This window comes from Furipterus horrens, unplaced genomic scaffold, assembly GCF_987537825.1.
Source record: "Furipterus horrens unplaced genomic scaffold, mFurHor1.1.pri manual_scaffold_9, whole genome shotgun sequence".
Classification (NCBI taxonomy): Eukaryota; Metazoa; Chordata; class Mammalia; order Chiroptera; family Furipteridae; genus Furipterus; species Furipterus horrens.
In genome coordinates this window covers 10,818,378-10,836,426 of record NW_028327179.1, presented here as the reverse complement: position 1 = coordinate 10,836,426, position 18,049 = coordinate 10,818,378, and the positions used below count along the sequence as shown (strand labels likewise).

General features: G+C 42.8%; 1 protein-coding gene across 1 annotated transcript in view; it reads left to right on the top strand.

Annotated features, from left to right (window-relative positions):
* The window catches only part of CREB5 (cAMP responsive element binding protein 5), a 124,170-nt gene that overhangs the window by 24,461 nt on the left and 81,660 nt on the right, over positions 1-18,049 (top strand). Inside the window, exons 2-3 of the mRNA XM_090287072.1 lie at positions 3,972-4,098; positions 9,654-9,764. Coding sequence (XP_090143198.1) covers positions 3,972-4,098; positions 9,654-9,764 — 238 coding nt within the window. The remainder of the gene's footprint in view (positions 1-3,971; positions 4,099-9,653; positions 9,765-18,049) is intronic.

Here is an 18,049-nt window from a genome sequence, read left to right as displayed (position 1 = left end):
CCTAGACTGGAAAACATCCTTTGGGGTGGGGGTGGGGGGAACAGGGACATGAAATCGCTTGCTGGGGCACCTAGTGTTCTGTTAATAAGGACAGTGAAAACACCGTCTGTCATCCTTGACATTTTAATTGAAAGAAAAGCTTACATAGATTTCAGCCGTAAGCAGTATGTTTATACAAGTGTATGAAGAGGGGATAATCTGTCACATTGGAAAACTAGTGCTACGGGACTCAGTTTAGTAAGCGAACAATCCAACGTGAGCTCACACATCTTACCTGTGCCATGCCTCAATAATTTTTAGTAGAAATACTTTACCTAGAGGCATATGGTTATTAAAAAGGAGGCTTGGCTTGCTCAAAGTCTGGAATTATTAGCTCATGGCAACAAGCCTGCACTGGAGAAAAACTGTCGGGTCTTTGTTTTCAAAACTTTGCTGCAATTTGCCATCCTATTTTCGGAGTCTCACTGATGTGTTGTTTGGGAAGTACTTTTTTTTTTTTTTTCCTTTTTAAAGGAAGAAAACATAATTTTCACATGGATGAGTGACTTCTCATGTTAGCTCTATTGTGGAATGTTGCTACTTCATTAGAAAGTCCAGAGGGCAGTGTAAATATCAAAGGAAAGGGACTGTGAATTTATTTTAGTATTAAAGAAATCAATAATTTAGTGATGGGGTCCATCAAGGTGTGATGGGGGAAACTCTCTTTTGCAAGTTGGGTAGAAGTTCTGCTTCTTTTGATGTCCCGTCTGACCCTGGGCCAATTTAAATGTTTCTGAATTCAGCTTACTCCTGAGCAAAATGGGAGTGATATGCCTCACCTACCACATTGCATTGTTTCAAGTCACATGAAGGTGAAAATATTTTGAAAAATATGAAGCAGTTTATAAGTGCAATATAAAATGTTTGATGCAAGTGCAAGGTATTAAATAATAATTATTTTTATATACACAAGGGGAATTAATTAATGCAATTATTCCCATACTGCTTTTGGCTTCAGTGATCTGACTATTCTGGACAAATGATTATTTCCTGGGCCAAGCTACATAATTACTTCAGTGATGGATAGACGCAGCTTTTTTTTTTCTTTCAGTTTTTGTAGTTTTAAAAGCCCAAGCAAGAAGCCTACAAAACTCTATTAGTTTTGTAGGTGGGGTTGGGGAATTATTTACAGAATCTGTATAAAACAATAATCCAAAATTATTTAGAATCCAAGCATCCAGGGTTCTTAAATAACCATTTTCCCCTTCAAGTATACACTGCTAATTGCTCTGATTGGCATGATTAGGTAATTATTATTATAATCCCAAGGGAACCCAGTACCTTGAAAGCCTTTCTTAATTAATGGAGGAATACTTGATATTTTAAAAACTAGTAGATTTATGCACATGTGGAAATGACTGACCTAATAAGAACATTGAATTAAATGAAACATACCATTCCCCAATTATTCTATACCACTGGGAGTTTTCCATAGTCTTGGGAAGAATGAAAATTCGTTTCAAATTTAATTACTTTAGCATCTTCATTCACATCACCATTAGGTTGTTTAATTGATTTCTTGTTAAAAAAAGAACCCATTGTTAAACTTATAACCAGATTTTCATTAATATATCATGTTGGAAACAAAAATGTAAATGATGATAATATGTTGCTCTTTGTTCATGAGGATGATATTGTCAATCAACATCATAAAAAAATGTAGTTGTCTTTCCTATAACAGTTTTTGCTTGTCCTTAATGGTCTGTAATGGAAATGTGATTCTTCATGGTGTCTAGCAGAACAGACATATGGAGAAGGCTTTATGTGTGTATGCATAGATGTGTACATAGTTGTATACACATCTATTTACCTGGATGGATATATAGATCTATAGATGAAAGGGTGAACCAATGGCTGGATGATTTGTAGGGCTACTCAATGAATCCTTCTCATTATGAAACTGCAGCATTCAGATTATTGATCTTGTCTTTAGAAGAACTGAAAATTACTAAGCACGATATAGTTTATACACAGCCATTTTATTTTCTGCAAACATCTCAGTTCTGTAAACAAAACGTTAAGACTGGAGAACATGAAACAAACATTGTCTGTTGATTGAGCCACATGGTACACCTGTCTGACTCGAGGTGTCTGCCTCTGACTCAGATAAAACTTTAAGACTCTGACATTACAGGCTGCTACAGAATTCTGGCACACTTGAAACTAGGAGCTGCCTAGGACTGTAAATGCCAAAGGGCTTTCAAAGGCCCTATTTGTCCTCACTGTTAATCCATATTCCAAAGGTCCCCAGGGCGCATGTCAAGAAATGACCAAGTATGATACTTCATTTGGTTTCCTGAAAACATTCATCTCATTGTTACAAGCTATTTATTACACTGGCCTGTCTGTGTAACTACTCGTACACACATTCTATTTTTAAAAACTGGGTGTAATTTGTGTCTATCTATGCAAACTGCATAAAAGCTTTATATTCTTTCATATTTTCATATATATGACTTCCTAAACATAAATATTGACTCATTCATGGCTAATCTTTTTCTGATATGTGTGGCTCTGATTAGCTAGCGCTGTTTCCAAAGGAGCTGTCAGGAAAAAAAGGGGGCAAACTTAATCTTCTTTGGGATTGTAACAGCCCTTGGAAGAAAGAGGGTTTGGGCCTCTTTCTCCATCTCAGGCTCCCACTCATGCACAAGTCACCCACGGGAGGCAAAGGAGCTCCAAAGAGGAGGTGTCTCCTGCTGCTCAGATGGGGTTCTGGATGGGGCTCTCCCTGAAGCGCGGGAGGCATCTGCCTGCACAGATTGTCTCTATCTGCAGCCCTAAGAGGAGAAATTTTCTTTTTTTTTTTTTTTTTTTTAAAGAAAAGGCGTTAAGTTTGTTAGCAATAGTTTCTATCCTGGTGTTCGGGATAAGATGGTTTAACATTTCCAGTGCCGAGGTCCTGAGGCGTGTTTGCTGCCTTGTTTGTTGTTAGGTCTTTAACTTAGTGGCTTGACATTTACGCAGCCCCCCCAGAGCAAAAGCATCAGGAGACTGAGAATTTAGCCAAGGAGGTCACTTGTTTGCCATTTTTTAATAAACACAAATAATTCCCTTTTTCCCTCAGCCCCCTATTCCCTGGCTCATTAAATCTATTTAAGGCCCTTCAGATTTTTTTCTGGCCAATTGAAGCAAAAACTCAAACTATGTACGCCCCCGAGGAACGTGCGCTTACCCAAGTCCTGCGGGTCAGGCCAAAATCAGTTTCTGTCAAACAGCCTAACACCTCAAGTTATTATGAAGCGAGGGGTTGGAAAACGGGGGCAGGGCTCCGGACGCGCCTGGGGAAAGGCTGGCTACAGAGCCAGCCGTGAACACAACCCAGCTGCCTTCATTTGTGTCCTGGCTTTCGTTATTTTTGTTGTTGTTGTTGTTTGTTTGTTTTCCATTCGCAGCGGAAAAGAGTGAACAAGTCAAAATAGATTTTTATTGGGCATTTATGAATGAAGCTGGCGCTGCAAATCCAGATAGTGAAAATGTATCCAGAGCAAAGCCAGGCAGGCTTCCGGGCAGAGGTGTGGGAGAGTGTGGATAAAACACATGTACACACATTTCAGGCTCTAAGGTCCTCCAGAGGGGAGGGACTTCCCAGTCACCACAGGATTTCACCACCATGTCTCTTTGCTAAGATGAGGGGGGGGTTTGAAGATTTATCAGCTTGTTGTCTATTGAACATCAGTTAGGGAACAGAGGTCAGGAAATGAAATGGAATTTGATGTATTAACTAGGAAGCAGCAAAGGAAGCCAGACTTTTGTTTTATTTGTTATGATTTCCCCAATATCCTCAATTACGTGGCTCCCATCAGAGGATCTGATCTGCTGCACATATAATGGTGTTGTTCCCTCTGGATCTGGTCACAGGGAAACAGGCAGTGACACCCCAACCCAGGGCATCAGGAATGATATTTGCTGTTCTTTTTCTTTGTCCACAGGCCTGTCCCAGGCTCTCTATCTTCCCTGCTACACATCCACAACAGACAGAGACAGCCCATGCCAGCCTCCATGCCTGGGACCCTGCCTAACCCTACGATGCCGGGATCTTCCGCCGTCCTGATGCCAGTGAGTGCTTCTCACGTCCTCCGAGTCTTGCCCCATTTGAAAAGTAAAAGGAAAGCTGAGCTGGGAAGAAAGCGGCTTCTTCTGGATGGGGTTGCACTGGGGGCCAGTTGGCTTCCAGTGCCCCGTTGTCCGTCCCTAGGCATCTTGTTGGCTTTCCCCGTCCTTCACTGCTTCCCTAGTGAGGCACGGGCACATCTTCCTACGGGGCACAGGTGACCTGGCCGCACCCAGCGGACGGAGTTTGTTCAGGGTCACAGTTGGACGACTCCTGCCAAGTCTACACTGGGCTATTTGCAGGGTGTCCTTAAACTGACAGTGAGTGGTCTAGCCAGGGCTCGGAGTAACAGTAATAAACATAATAACAGTGGTACATATAACTTTAACATACATTCATGCATATCATATTCTATCAATTATTCTAACAGCATTTGTGCGGTGCTTCTCATGTGTTAGTCAATGTCTAGGCACTTTATTAACACATGAGACACTCCTAAGAGGTAGTACTAATACTACCCCCATTTAAAAAAAAATTTATTTATCTTTAGAGAGAGGGGAAGGGAGGGAGAAAGAGAAGGAGAGAAACATCAATGTGTGGTTGCCTCTCATGTGCCCTCGAGGGCGCCCCCAGCCGGGGGACTTGGCCCGCAACCCAGGCATGTGCCCTGACTGGGAATCAAACTAGTGACCTTTTGATTCTCAGGCCAGCACTCAGTCCACTGAGCCACACCAGCCAGGGCCTACCCCATTTTTGAAATGAGCAAAGTGAGGCAAGGAACTTGTCGGAGACGCAGAGCCGCTGAGATTTGAACCCAGGCATCCTGGCTCCAGAGCTCACTCTCTCAACCTCTACCTGATAGGTACATTCCCTCCTTTCTCAAAACAATCCTCTGAAGTATATGCTGTTTTTATTCCCATTTTACAGATGAGGAAACTGAGTCACTTGGCTAAGGTCACAGAGCCAGTAGGTGATGGAGTCAGGATTGAAATCCAGGTAGTCTAACTCCCGAGTCTACCCTCACCATTATATTTTCCTGCCCCTCTTTGAAAGCAACAGATGGTCACAGATGGGAGATACAGATTATTCCAGAGCAGACTGTGCTCTCCTTCCATGGGATCCCCTGCCTGTACTTCTTCATCCTCCCTGACACTGTGCGTTGGTGGACATTTGGTGGCTGGTGTTACAGGGCCACAAGAGTTCTCAAAAAATCCTAGAGGCGTATAACAATTCTATTAAAACCCTCCTGCGCCAATATCAGCAGTGCCTTGCAGAGCAGTTTAGCGTTTTAAAGAATTGTCTACTTCTGTTATTTCATTTTGTTATCACTGTAAACCTGTGGGAATATGAAAGTCTAATTATTGACATACTCATTTTATGGGTGTAGCGCTGAAGAGTCAGAAGGGGAAGGGATTGTCTCATGCTATACAGCTCGTGAGTGAACAGCAGTGACTGGGACCCACGTCTAAGCTCACAGAGCAGCTCAGATTTTGGCAGGCTGAGCAGTTTGCTCCTTTACCTGAGTGGAGGCAGGGGAATGACCCGAGTTCAGAGAAACGGACTTGCCTGCTATAGATATCGGGCAGTTCAGGCTAGGAACAGTCTGCAAAATTGGGCTGGATGAGCTGGCTGACTTCACCTGTGTTGCTCAGCGTAAACCCCTTCCGAGGGAAGAACACAGCACCGTCAATGTCATTACCCCAGGTTTTTTTCAACCCAAGTAACTGCGTGAAGACGTCTACCACCAGCTGCCTTCATTTCGGCTCCAAATTCCTCCTGTCCAAAAGCAGTCTTCTCTTGGAAATGTGATGCATTGTTCAGAAAAATATCACTGCAGTAACATTTTTTTTTTCCCATTTGACTAAACTGTGTCCCAATCCCAGGGACAAGGGTGGCACACTCGGGATGAAAGGCCCAGAGAAGGGTGATTGGCACTTGTTTCCTGCTTCTCTGGATTGTACCACATCCCTTCATCATATAACGTGACCTCTTGCCTCTGCTTCAGAATAGAAACAAAGGATCAGGTGCGTGGCACAGAGCCATGTAGAAAAAAGTCAGGGAAGCTTCCCGCACAGCAGTTCCCAACCCCACGCCAATGACATGTTCAGCTGCCACATCCATAGTGTCAGTCTAGAGCAGGGATCCTCAACCAGGGGCAATAGTAGGCAGTGTCTGGAGACACTTGGCTTTCACAGCTGAGGGGAGCGCAACTGGCATCTAGTGAGTGAAGGAGAGGGATGCTGTTAAACATTCTGCAGCGCACAGGGTGCCCCCAAATTGCCAATAGCGCTGAGGTCAAGAAACTGAGGTCCAGAGTGACACCGATGTAACTAATTAAAATAAATACAAAATCTCTAAAAAGCATATCCTAGAAGTTATAGGCCCTCGCAATCTGGGCCTTTTCCTCTTTATTATGAAGTCACCAGCTCCTACACTGACATGCTGGCATGTCAAGTGTGCTCTTGTCCCAGAGTTCCTGCCCCAGGTGACCATGATTCCCTGGGTATAAAAGAGAGTCTCTGTCTGTCAGGGAAGAGGTGATTCTTACCTGATTTGTAGCACAGGCTGTTATGCCACATGTTTCACGAAGCCTGAGGTCTGACACAAAATGATGTATTTGTCCATTTATTCATTTCACAGACTTCTGCTGCGCACCTTCTGTGGGCCGACTCCCACGTTAGATGCTGGGGTATGGTGAGGAACCAGGCAGGCGCCTGGATATCTCTGAATCGCGATATCCTATCTTAGAAATCAAATGCTTAAGTAATTTGTGTATAGGAGCATCCATTTATTATTACAAAAGCCCCATGAAGTGCAGACATTTCAGCTCTTGTTTGCCAGTTTGTTTCCAGGGAAAAGAAGCAGCTCAAAAACAAACAAACAAACAAACAAACAAACAAACAAACAAAAAACAAAGAACGTGAACTCCTTTACCTGGATGTTCTATGTACAGGGCTAAATGCACTTTACGTTCAGCAAAGCCACTCCCGTCTTCTGATCCCTTATCCCAGTCAACCCATCAGAGCCACGCTCATGGTGCAGAGCCTTATTAGTATGAAGCACCAAATAGTTGTTTTAAAGAGGCTCTTGCTGACCCCCTATAATTATTTAGAGGGGAATGTGCAATTTTTTTAGATAGAGGAGTCAGCCTGTTTTCAATACTCTGCTTAATTGGTGAGTCACAGGGTAGAAATAGTCACAGACTGTAATTTTTCTGCAAAGGGGAAGCTCGCCGACTGTGGGCGTGGCAGCTGCGAGCCGGCCATCGCACGCAGTGCCCTGGGGGCCCGGAGCTTGGGACCCTCCCGACAACCACCTGTGCTTCCTAGTGGACACCCTCCTCCCTCAGAAAACTGAGAACAAAAGCTCACCTGGACTTGATGTCCCCCCAGGAGAAGGTCACCAATCGGAAAAAGGGGTCAAATGCTACATCAGCTGTCCTACCCCGCAGCCTCTGCGAGTGGGAGTTATCAGTAATAAGCATTTTTCAGAGCAATCTTCTTCATGACTTAAGAGTTAGAGTGCGCAGATGTAGTTAATGGCACTATTTTATCATGATTTAAAAAAAATAATTAAAAAAATTAAAATCCTTAGCTGCCTAGAGATTTGAGTGTGTTTTGTTTTATCGAATTGGTCAGGCCTCAAACGGTTTTGCAGGCAGGAACACTCTAGCACGAACAGAAAATTCTTTCAATAGTTTCTTTTGAAACAGGTTGACTTATCCATTCACCATTCACGGTACGTAACAGACAAACTAGTTCAGTGTCATAATCACTCCCTGCTCCTGGGGTGGGCACAGCAGGAATTATAGTCATAGAAGCCCAACAATGGGAAGGACATCAAAGGGTCATTTAGATCAACCGCCGCTCTTAACGCTCCTCTGAGAGAGCTCCCTCAGGGACCAAGAGCTCTGGATTTTCCAAGACTACCTAGACTAACTCTGAGCAGAAACCTGCTTCCCTAAAATCTCCGACCATCACGCTCCTTCCCATCTCTTGGCAAATGGGAAAATCTCTTGCAGTGAAGAATACCCCTAGAAATATCTCATTATTTTCTGTGTAATTTCAGTATAAAATAGGGGTTGGGGCAAAAGTAGGTTTACACTTGTTTGTATGGAAAATAATGCAGTAATTAATAATAATAAAAGAATAAGCTCGGAATTTCGCATACTCGCAACCGTAAACCTACTTTTGCCCTATCCTGTATAGTATTTGCTTTCTTTTGGTTCTTTGAAAAGTGCTGATTTTCTACTGAACAGAAAATATGCATCAAACACATTCTTCCATGACTGAAATAGAGACTTTGAAACTGGAAAAGCCAGTGTTCGCGCTGCCTGTCACCTACCAGATCCAAGAAGCAGAGGCAGGGACTGAATCTTTATGGGTGCTTTATTCAGATGGTCGGCCATCTGAGAACACAGCGGGTTTGTGCCCTAACAGACCATCTTAAATTCCATTACAAACACGCTCTTTTTGTAAGCAGAAGAGAAGTGTAGGTGAGGGGGTTGGAATTCAGCAAAAAAGGTTAATCAGATAAAAGCTGCAGCATTCTCTCATCTGTGTCCTGGGCTGTGGGCTTTATGTCCTGGGCAGTGGCCATCTCACCCTGGGGTATAAAGATAATGGCTCAGATGCCATCTTGATGGCTTGCAGTCCCCCTGGGGCACAAAGGTGGAAATGCTTATGGTCTCCTAGAGTCAAGGTGGGTCATACCTCTACTTCCTGAAACAATAACATTTTACGTACATTGATCACCAAGCGTATTAGCTGTTAAAATTTCCAACATTTGAGTCCCCCATCAATTTTGCTGTATTTAGTTTTTAACAGGGACACCCTGGAGACAAAAATGCCAGAACCCACTGCAGATATTTGAAGGATGTTAATTCTAGACACAATGGCGGGTCAGCAGGACAATGTGGGATCCATTGATCATGTCATACCAAACCCTCAGCTGCGTTCTTCACCTCCCCAAAGGCCTAGCGCCACTGTGAGGTCTAAAACTGTCACTGTGTAGGGTCATGACTAGGCTAACAGGGAGGAAGACATGTGCCAGTTCCCTGGGCTGGATCATTCCAGTTGTGTGTATGAGTCCGGACAGCAGACCGACCCACCAATGACACTTTTTAAATTAATTTTATGTTTTACTTACAGCTAAAATAATTCATGTTTCTGTATAAAATTTAGGGAGGGGATAAAATGCCACAGATAACCTGAGATAACCATTTGGTGTATTATATATCTGTACAGCATTTTTCTATGCATATGTTATTCTTTACAGCTATAAAAATCAGCATAATTCATGGTAGTGGGAGTGCCTTGCAAAAGGGGAAGTGTTCCATACTTTTGTTTGGAAGCGATCTACATGACAACATAGTTCTCTTTGGCTCGAGGAATCTTCTATAGAATGCGTAGCTTTGGGCGACTCTTTGATGTGGTTGGTTCAAGGCTTACCCTTCACCAAACCACAGGCTTTCTCCACAGCGATTCATGACACACAGCTTTGTCTATGGCCTAAGCGGCCTTTCCCACACTCCTGACTCTGTTGCTTTCCTTCCTTTTAGATGGAGAGACAAATGTCAGTGAACTCCAACCTCCTGGGAATGCAAGGTCCAACTCTCAGCAACCCCTGTGCTTCTCCTCAAGTCCAGCCGATGCATTCGGAAGCCAAAATGGTAAATTACACTTATAATCTCCCTTCTGTTATTTCCTGACTTTTCCTTTTGATTTCTACTCTGACTTCCACATTTGGGTCAAGTCAGGTAGACGGCTGTCTTTGTTTTGGTGAACGAGTCTTCCTGTGGAGAGGCAGTGCAGAGCCTCGCTCTTTTTTTGAGGATATTGGTTACTGAACCTTGAAGTAGATGGTTATGTAACAAGCATCGGATCAACACGTGGCCTTAGTGAAAGGGACACACAGAAGTTTGGGGGGATCCACAGGAGTTGAAGTGGAATATACCCAAGAATGTGTATATTTGCTCATAACCTGAAACTAAAAATAATCCAGAGTTTCTCTTCTTCAAGGTGGTCGCTATTTCAATGCCATTCTTCCTGTTCCCATATCCATGAAAATATACATGTTATTTTAAGCACACACTATTATGGAAATAATTTTGCATTTTTGTTATAGTTGTCAGCTATGACCTTGATTGGAAAGGATCAGAGCCTTGTTTTCTCTCAGGATAACTGAAACACATGATTCCAGGTGACAACCTTCAGTGACTTTTAAAATATGAGGCTCATTTACAGTAAGGTTATCCTTCCCAATCACAGTGGTAGATTCATGCTTTTATGTTCTAGTAAATATTAAGAAAAAGCCATGCCTGTCCAACTTTACAATATAAAGTGCTGTAAATTTGCTGCTTCTATTTAGTGAAGTTGCTTGAGATACGTCACTCGATTTGTGTAGAGTTAAAATCTAACACCACAGTTAGGCAGGTATCAGACGACAAGAAAATACACCGCAGCAGAGGTTTTACTCTCCGCTACTGAAGGACCGCTTTTGCTAGATGTGGACATGTAGTCGGTTTGCTCGCTGACAGCGTCAGGGACCGTGTTTGGTGGCCGGTGTGAGGGTGTGCTTGACAGTTACGGAACTTCGCCACCAAAACCCAGTGAGTTCATTTTCAACGGCAGCAAGATTTCTATTTTTTCTTTTCTTTCTTCTTCTTCTTCTTCTCCTTCTTCTTCTTCTTTTTTTTCTAAATGGCTTTGGTCACTTTCTTTTGGAAACTTCACTCATTTCACTTTCAGCATCTTGACCCAAGGAAGCGACTGAACTCCCAGTGTTGGCTCCTCTGGCAAATAAAATCTGTGGTCAAGAGAGGTTCTCTTTGCTGTGCCACAGTCCCTGTGATGTGCCAAATGGCACCAACATCTTCAGCAAAGCTTGTTAAATCTTTTTGGAATCGGCAAATATTTTTCAACTCAAGCTTTGCAGCGCCAAACCAAATACTTGCTGGCAGGGTATAGTTCAAACTGGCATCTGTTTTGGAGACCAGAGTAATGCCATTTACTTTTTTTTTTTTTTAAGGAAAATAAAAAATGAACTGTGAAGGTACTTAAGAAAAAAACAAAATTAAGTTATTCATGTGTATGAATAAGTGTTCTGGTCCAAGCATCAGATGCTACGCCCCCAGATGGATTATTTCTGAATCGTCTTGTTGGTTCAGGTTCTGTATCCTTTTGGAGGGACCTCCCAGACACACTTGAGGTGGATTCTAAAACACACTTCCAAACCAAATTTCCCTGCCAATTGATTTTCACTGGGTTTTATGCTGCCACTTGACTCAAAGTGTCCTGCCCCTCTTCTTGCTGGCAAAGAAGGGAAAAGCTTTCCAAAGGGAGTACAGGCTTATAACTACTTATATGTATGAAATAAAAACATACGGTATGGCAAATTAATAGCAAATAATATCAGCTGGCGGCAAAAGGGAATTGGTCTGTACTTACAAAAATAGTGTTACCCACAAATGTTTGTTGAGTTAAATTCACTGAGCAAGCACACTGCTCTGCTGATTCATGTTCTAAGTGAATAAATATTTCCAGGCAAATGAACTCTATAATGGAGTTGGGGCTTAGGGAACACAGCTATTCTGTCTACCCCAGGCTTCCACACGTAATCTCGTTATTGCCAATAGGTTTACCCCAAGGGGAAAATGGTAGCATCGGCCACTTGTATTTTGGAGGAATAGCATTTACTTAGTAGCTTGCAAACATGTTAGGTAAGTGACTTTTAGTACATTACTCAGCATCTCTATTCTTATTCTGCTCGCACTGTTCACTGGAGAAATCAGTAATTGCCATCTACTAACTGCACAGTATTTTCTAGCAGCTTTGGGTTACTTAGATGAAAAGCTTTTATGAAATACAAAGTAGCAAAGAAAAAAAAAAAATCTATGATTTTCATGTCAGCCAGAGCCGCTCCAGACTATGGGCTTTTTTGATCGATGCCTGATTTTCTCCCTGTGTAAGACTGGAATGGATTCCAGATTTCAACTAAGACTCTTGTTTCACTGTTTTCAAGGACTTTTCCAAAGGTCACACATGGGCTATTGTGATGAACGCACTCTGTGGGGTGTGTTCTCAGAGCACGCGAGAAACCAGAGAGGTGCCGCCCACATCCCCGACACTGCAACCCGTTCTGCTGGGGACGGTGGTGTTCATTTCACACTCCCTGTTGGCCATTGACAAAAGGCACGGTCCTGAATCTCTGGCGAAACTCAGAGGTCTGGGGGTTGGACAAGAGCTTGAGACAGGATTGCTTTAAGTGAACGATTCTGTTAGAAGCTGTCTGACTAGTGACTGCTTAGTAGAATATATCCACGTTCCTTGCCCCAAATCTGTCATTTCTATTGTGGGAGAGGGCAAAATCATTGTCCCCAGTAAGTACTACAGCACATTAATCTGGGACGTCCTAAATCAAGGAGCACATGTGTTCTTCTTTTTACTTAATAATGTACATTAGTATCAAACAGTCACTTCAGTGTATTGTAGCCACATCTGTCCAAGCTGGTTTTCTCATAATTCTGGCAGATTATAATTTAGTTTTATGGAATGTTGTTCTGAAGAAGTAAGCCAACAGACATATGGCTTCATAAATTTACAAGTGAGTGCATGCATATTGGATTTCATTTGGGGGACAGAGCAGACTCAGATCTGTGAGAGCCTTCCCTCTTTCTAACCACCCAAACCGCAGGCTGTTCCCCCCGATTCCTAGGGTCAATGTGTGCCTTCCATGAGAATGGGGCCTGCTGGAGAGGAGGCTCACGGGATACCCGGTGGACATCTTGAACATCCAGAGGGGAAAGGGAAGAAAGGAGGGAGGTGGACACAGAGAACTGAAAAAGGAGGAGAAGACGGAGACAGAATGGGTAGGGGGAGTACCAACCAGACAGAGACACACTTCCAGCCTCTGCTGGGTACAGCTGATTCTGAAATGTTGTAGATTGTGTTCATTTGTATTTTTGAAAATTATGCGAGCCGTGAAACATGTGTTCTTTTGTTTTTGTTTTAAAGAAAACCGTACTAGGGTTGAAAGCTGAAAGTGTGGGAAACTTGTCCGTATACCTAGTGAGACCTGTCTCCTTAATGATGAGGCGACTGTTACCATATTGAATGAAACTGACTAACATGAAGGATGGCATAGAAACATCTATTCAGAGAGAACTCTGGCCACTCTGGCCAGATTTCACCTTGAATTTGGGCAGGGTTAGTGTAGCCTAGCGGGTATTTGATACTAGGGAGAAGGTATGTACAGCAGCTGTCACCGATTTCATCCTCAGGATGGCACCATGACATGGATGTTATCACCATTTTACAGCTGGGGCATCTGAGGCTCCGAGTAGTTGGAAAACTGGCCCCACAACACGTCACTTAGCAAAGGCTAATGTCTCAGACTCCAGTGACAACGCTTTTTCATCAACACATTTATCCTTTAGACAAAAATATCCTCTAGCTTCCAGATATCAGTAACCAGCAGATTAAATCACATTCTTTGGGGTTAATTTATGTTTATATACAAAAGGGAGACAAGAAAGGCCAAGACATTGCAGACCTGCAGATAACCTGGAAAGGATGAGGAGTGGTTGGTACTATGGAACGTCCTCCCCTGGGTTTAACCAGTGCTCTGTGGCCTCTCGGACTGGTCCAGCTTTTCTTCCTCTTTCTCCAAACCTATTTTTATTCATATTTTCCACTTGACTGACTGGAAACTCCTTGAAGGTAATTCTTGAATTGCATGAGCTCTATGTACTGAGAAAGGCCCAATGCATGGGAACTGAATTCGATCGAGTTGGGCTGGATTAAAATTATAGGAAGGAACCAAACCCTAGCCATGAAAATGGGGGTAGGATGGAGTGGATAGGGAACAAGGACCGGGCTGAGAAGGAGAGGATAAAAGTAGATAAATGCTAAGCTGAGTAATTGGCATGTAAAGAGTAGCTGGCTACATCAGTTTCCTTTGAAAGATATCTAGAAACAGCACCTATCATATTTTTTCCTTGAGAGAAGTTGGAATATCATTGCCCTCCCAAGAATTGAGAGCGATCAATATGCTGTTTCTTCCATGGTGGTGAACTGGTTCTGCTGTATTTGATCCTCAAGTGTGAATAGTTCATCCACAGTTAGGTACCATTTACCGAGTGCATACATAACTATATGTATTAATGACTGTAAGAAATTACAAAGATTGGCGAGTCGGGGTTTTTTAGAGATGGAGGGTGCTTATTAGAGACCTCGCCCGAATTCCTTCTTTTACAAATGAGCACCCCAAAGCCTGGTAAAGATTTAGGGAGATCAAGCCATCACTGAAACACAAAGCTGGGCTCCCAACTCAGGCCTTCGTTCTTCTGCCTAGAATTATGCTTTTTCCAAATCAGCTGTGCTGATAAATTATGAACAGCGCCTTTTTTTCCTTGGCTCTGGTTTCCCCCTGGCAGATTGGCAGACAAGAGCTGGGGTGGTAGAGTGAGCAATCGTGGTTAAATCTCCACTTTGTTTTGAATGTCAACCTGGGTGTGTTTGTGTTTGCCTTTCCCTCCCTAATTATCGAGCTGGATAGCTGTTTGCCTGCAGTGCCCTGGGCCACCCACTGTCCCACAGATAAATCACAGAGAAGCCTGGCTCCATACGGAGTTGCCTGGAAAGTTTATACACATGAAAAGACAGTCTCCAGGTAACATCTCTCCGGCACTCTTGAGAAATGCACTTCTGCGATCTGCCTGTTTGCTTTAAGCATCCCAGGTTCACTTCCTTAAAGTGCAGGAATAAAAAAATAAAAAATTAAAAAGCTGAATGAATAGGCTGTCTGCTTCTCAGAAGCTTTGTGGTGAGGCAGGAAGTACTGTTGACTTTAAAGAAGCTCTCGTTAATTTTTAAATTGTGCCAGCAGCCATGCGTCCCTAGAGCCAAAACACAATGATATGATGAACCAAGGTGACTACTTATTTTCAGAATTTTCCTGCCTCGCTGCTGTGAAAAACCCCTGTCCAATATGCAGATAAGTAGGAACTATGTAGGAGTTCATGACAATAACAACAATAAAAATCTATGTTCTCACTAATGTGTATGAGGGATCTAATTTTTAAAGACAATTCACCTTCTTAAAACGCCCTGTCAGGAAATAGTAGTTGTTAACATTAATCAAGCACTTGTATATGTGGCAGAGTCTGTGTTAAGCCTCTTGCAATATATTATCTTACTCAATCCTCAGCAATCTGATGAGGGAGGCACTGTGCTGAATCTCGCTTTACAACTGAATAAGCTGCTGAGAGGCTGGGTAACTTGTGAGGATGCAAGATGGGAAAGATGGTGCCGCAGTGTGAGCCCAGGCGCTGGGCCCTTGGTCCTGGCCCTACGCCGTAATGTGTTGCCAGCAATGGGGATGATCATCCTCTGAGTTTATATTAGCAGAGCACTTTCCAAATCACAGAGCACTTTCATATACATTGTCTTGTTGGAGCCTCATAGCAACCCAGTAGCGTCAACAGGGGAATATTACTGTCCTCATCTTACAGACACAGAGAGGGTAATTGGCTTTTCCTGTGTCATCCAGTGGCATAACCAGGCCCTGCGCCCAAGTCTTCTTTGATTTTTGCCTTGTTTCTACTATATCAGACTGTCTCTGGCGTCCCCATGCTAATTTACTCGGAATAAACGTAGGTCCCAAGCCTCAAATTAATAGCCCAGGTCCAGACATCTATTAGCTTATGCCTATTAGATTCTCTAGTTCTTATCCACTAACCACTGGACAGAAGGCTGATCCCGATTTCTGTGTGGCCAAAACAAGTGCTGAATTTGAGCTTAGTGGTTGTTATTGAAGATCTGAAGCAACAACACTACTATAAGAACCAATAGAAGCTCCAGCTCCTTAATGTTGGCGGGAAGTATAACCTTCCAGATGCCATTGCTGCCTTGCCCATTTAAACTGTAGAAAGTTTAATTTAGAATTATATTGTACTATTTTTAAATAAAATGTAAATGATTAGCTTATGAGATCATTAACCAGAGCTAGCAGCTGTTGGTTTGCATTTCTATAGAACAGAATAAATTCCAACTCAATTTGTATTCCATATGTGGATCATAACTCCAAATACATGGGATTATACATTTAATGTATTTGTTTTGAAAATGAGAATTTAAGAGGTTATCAACTGCCTGTGAATCACCAAAATCCAAAGGTGATCCATAGGCAATTGGTAGGCACGAAAGGAGCTTGGGAATTATTTTGGCAAAATCCTTTCCTTTGCGAAACAAAGACCTAAAGCTCAACTCAATAACTTGTCCAAGGTCACGTAGCTAATTAGCAGAAGAGGGGGAATTAGAACCCACATTTTGGGTTTCAAGTGTAAAGAACTTTACTCTCCATGCGATCGCTAGTCGAGAATTTATAGGAAAGTCATCTGTTAGTTGCTGTGACAGTGAACTTTCTAAAGGGGAGTTTCCTGAAGTATTTTTCTGCAGTTTGGTTAGTGAGGCAAAGTACCTGGGGTAGAAGTTGGTCAATCAGTTTTTTTTTTCTTCTTTTACATCAACTGGGAATTGAAACTAATCATCAGGTTGCCCGAAGTAATGGGCCCAATTCTCTATAATTCTTACCGAGACTTGGGGATCTTGACATGAGACCACTAAGTTATTCTTATTTGTTATCCAGAGTGTGGGTGCACGCTGAGTATTTTAGCTCTTGGCACCTGGCACAAGCTGCCTTGATTTTGCCTGCGACCAAGCAAAACTAGACTTGTCACGTCTCCTCGCTGTTTGTTTTGGGGCAGCACAGTTCTTACGTGGCTTTTGGAGATCTGTGTTGTGCTGGTGTGGAGTGGTGGCTGAGCCCACTGCTCACACACACGGGGGTATCGACATATCCCTGACCGTCCCGTCTCTGCATCCGCATCAGCGAGTCCTCACACACACTCACAGATTCTCCTAGGACTCATTGTCTTCCCAGTTTTCTCTCTTTCTCTTTCTGCCAGTATCCGCCCTGTTTTGGTAACCATGGCAATAGGTGAAACACAATCCCAATATTTGCTCGCTGCCTCTGTCATCCAGCCTAGCACGCGCATTGCCTTGTCTTGTTTTTGTGTTTGTTTAATGTTCCCAAGCCTGAAGTCAGATGCACTTGGGCAAGGACACCGCAGATGGTCTGATTCGGAACAGCCCCTCAGACAGCTTTCAGGCGTGTCTTCTCAGCGTGTTTATGTACGTGTGTGCCTGTGTGCGTCCCTGTCTGCTCCAGAGCACTGTGCAAATAAGTTCAGCTTGTGTCATAAAAGAAAGAAAATTCACAGATCTAGTTACAGGGAAGTTCTGCTTTGGAGAGATAGATTTTGGTCATTTTCTTGGAATTTATGTAGCTTACACTCTCCCAGATTTTTGCCAGCACAACTAATAAAGAAAGTTTGCTTTGTACTTGGTGATGATGGCTTTGCCTTGATTTGGTTTTTTATGTGGGAAGGTCAGAAGATCTGTCAGAAAATGTGTGCCTTGTGGAGGATGGAAGGCAGGGCAGTGGGGCAGATAAAGGAGGCAAAGTTTTTCTAAAGATGGGGCATTATTTTCTTAAAAAATAAAAAGGAGAATCCAGTCTTCAAGTCCAAAACTTGCAAAGAATATCTTTTCCCTTCGTATCCTTTTAAAATTGTCTTTTTTTAAATCCCCTGTTAGTTTGAAAAACTAGGTTGTATATTTGCCTTCGTATGAATAAGACGGATCATTAGATTCTCAGAATAGTTAAGTCCCAAACATTAAAAATAAACAGCAAGAATTTATATTTGAAAACAATATTTGCAATCACTAGAAAAGACGTGTTTAAGGAAGATAAGGTTTTCATCCAACTGTGGCCTTGGAGCCTAGAGATTAAAAGTGCAACCAAAGAGGCAAGTAACCTGATTTCAGTAGAGCCAGGATCTGAAGTTCAAGAGAGAGCAGGAGCACACTTGGGTAGAATTTCAGAGTTGGCAAG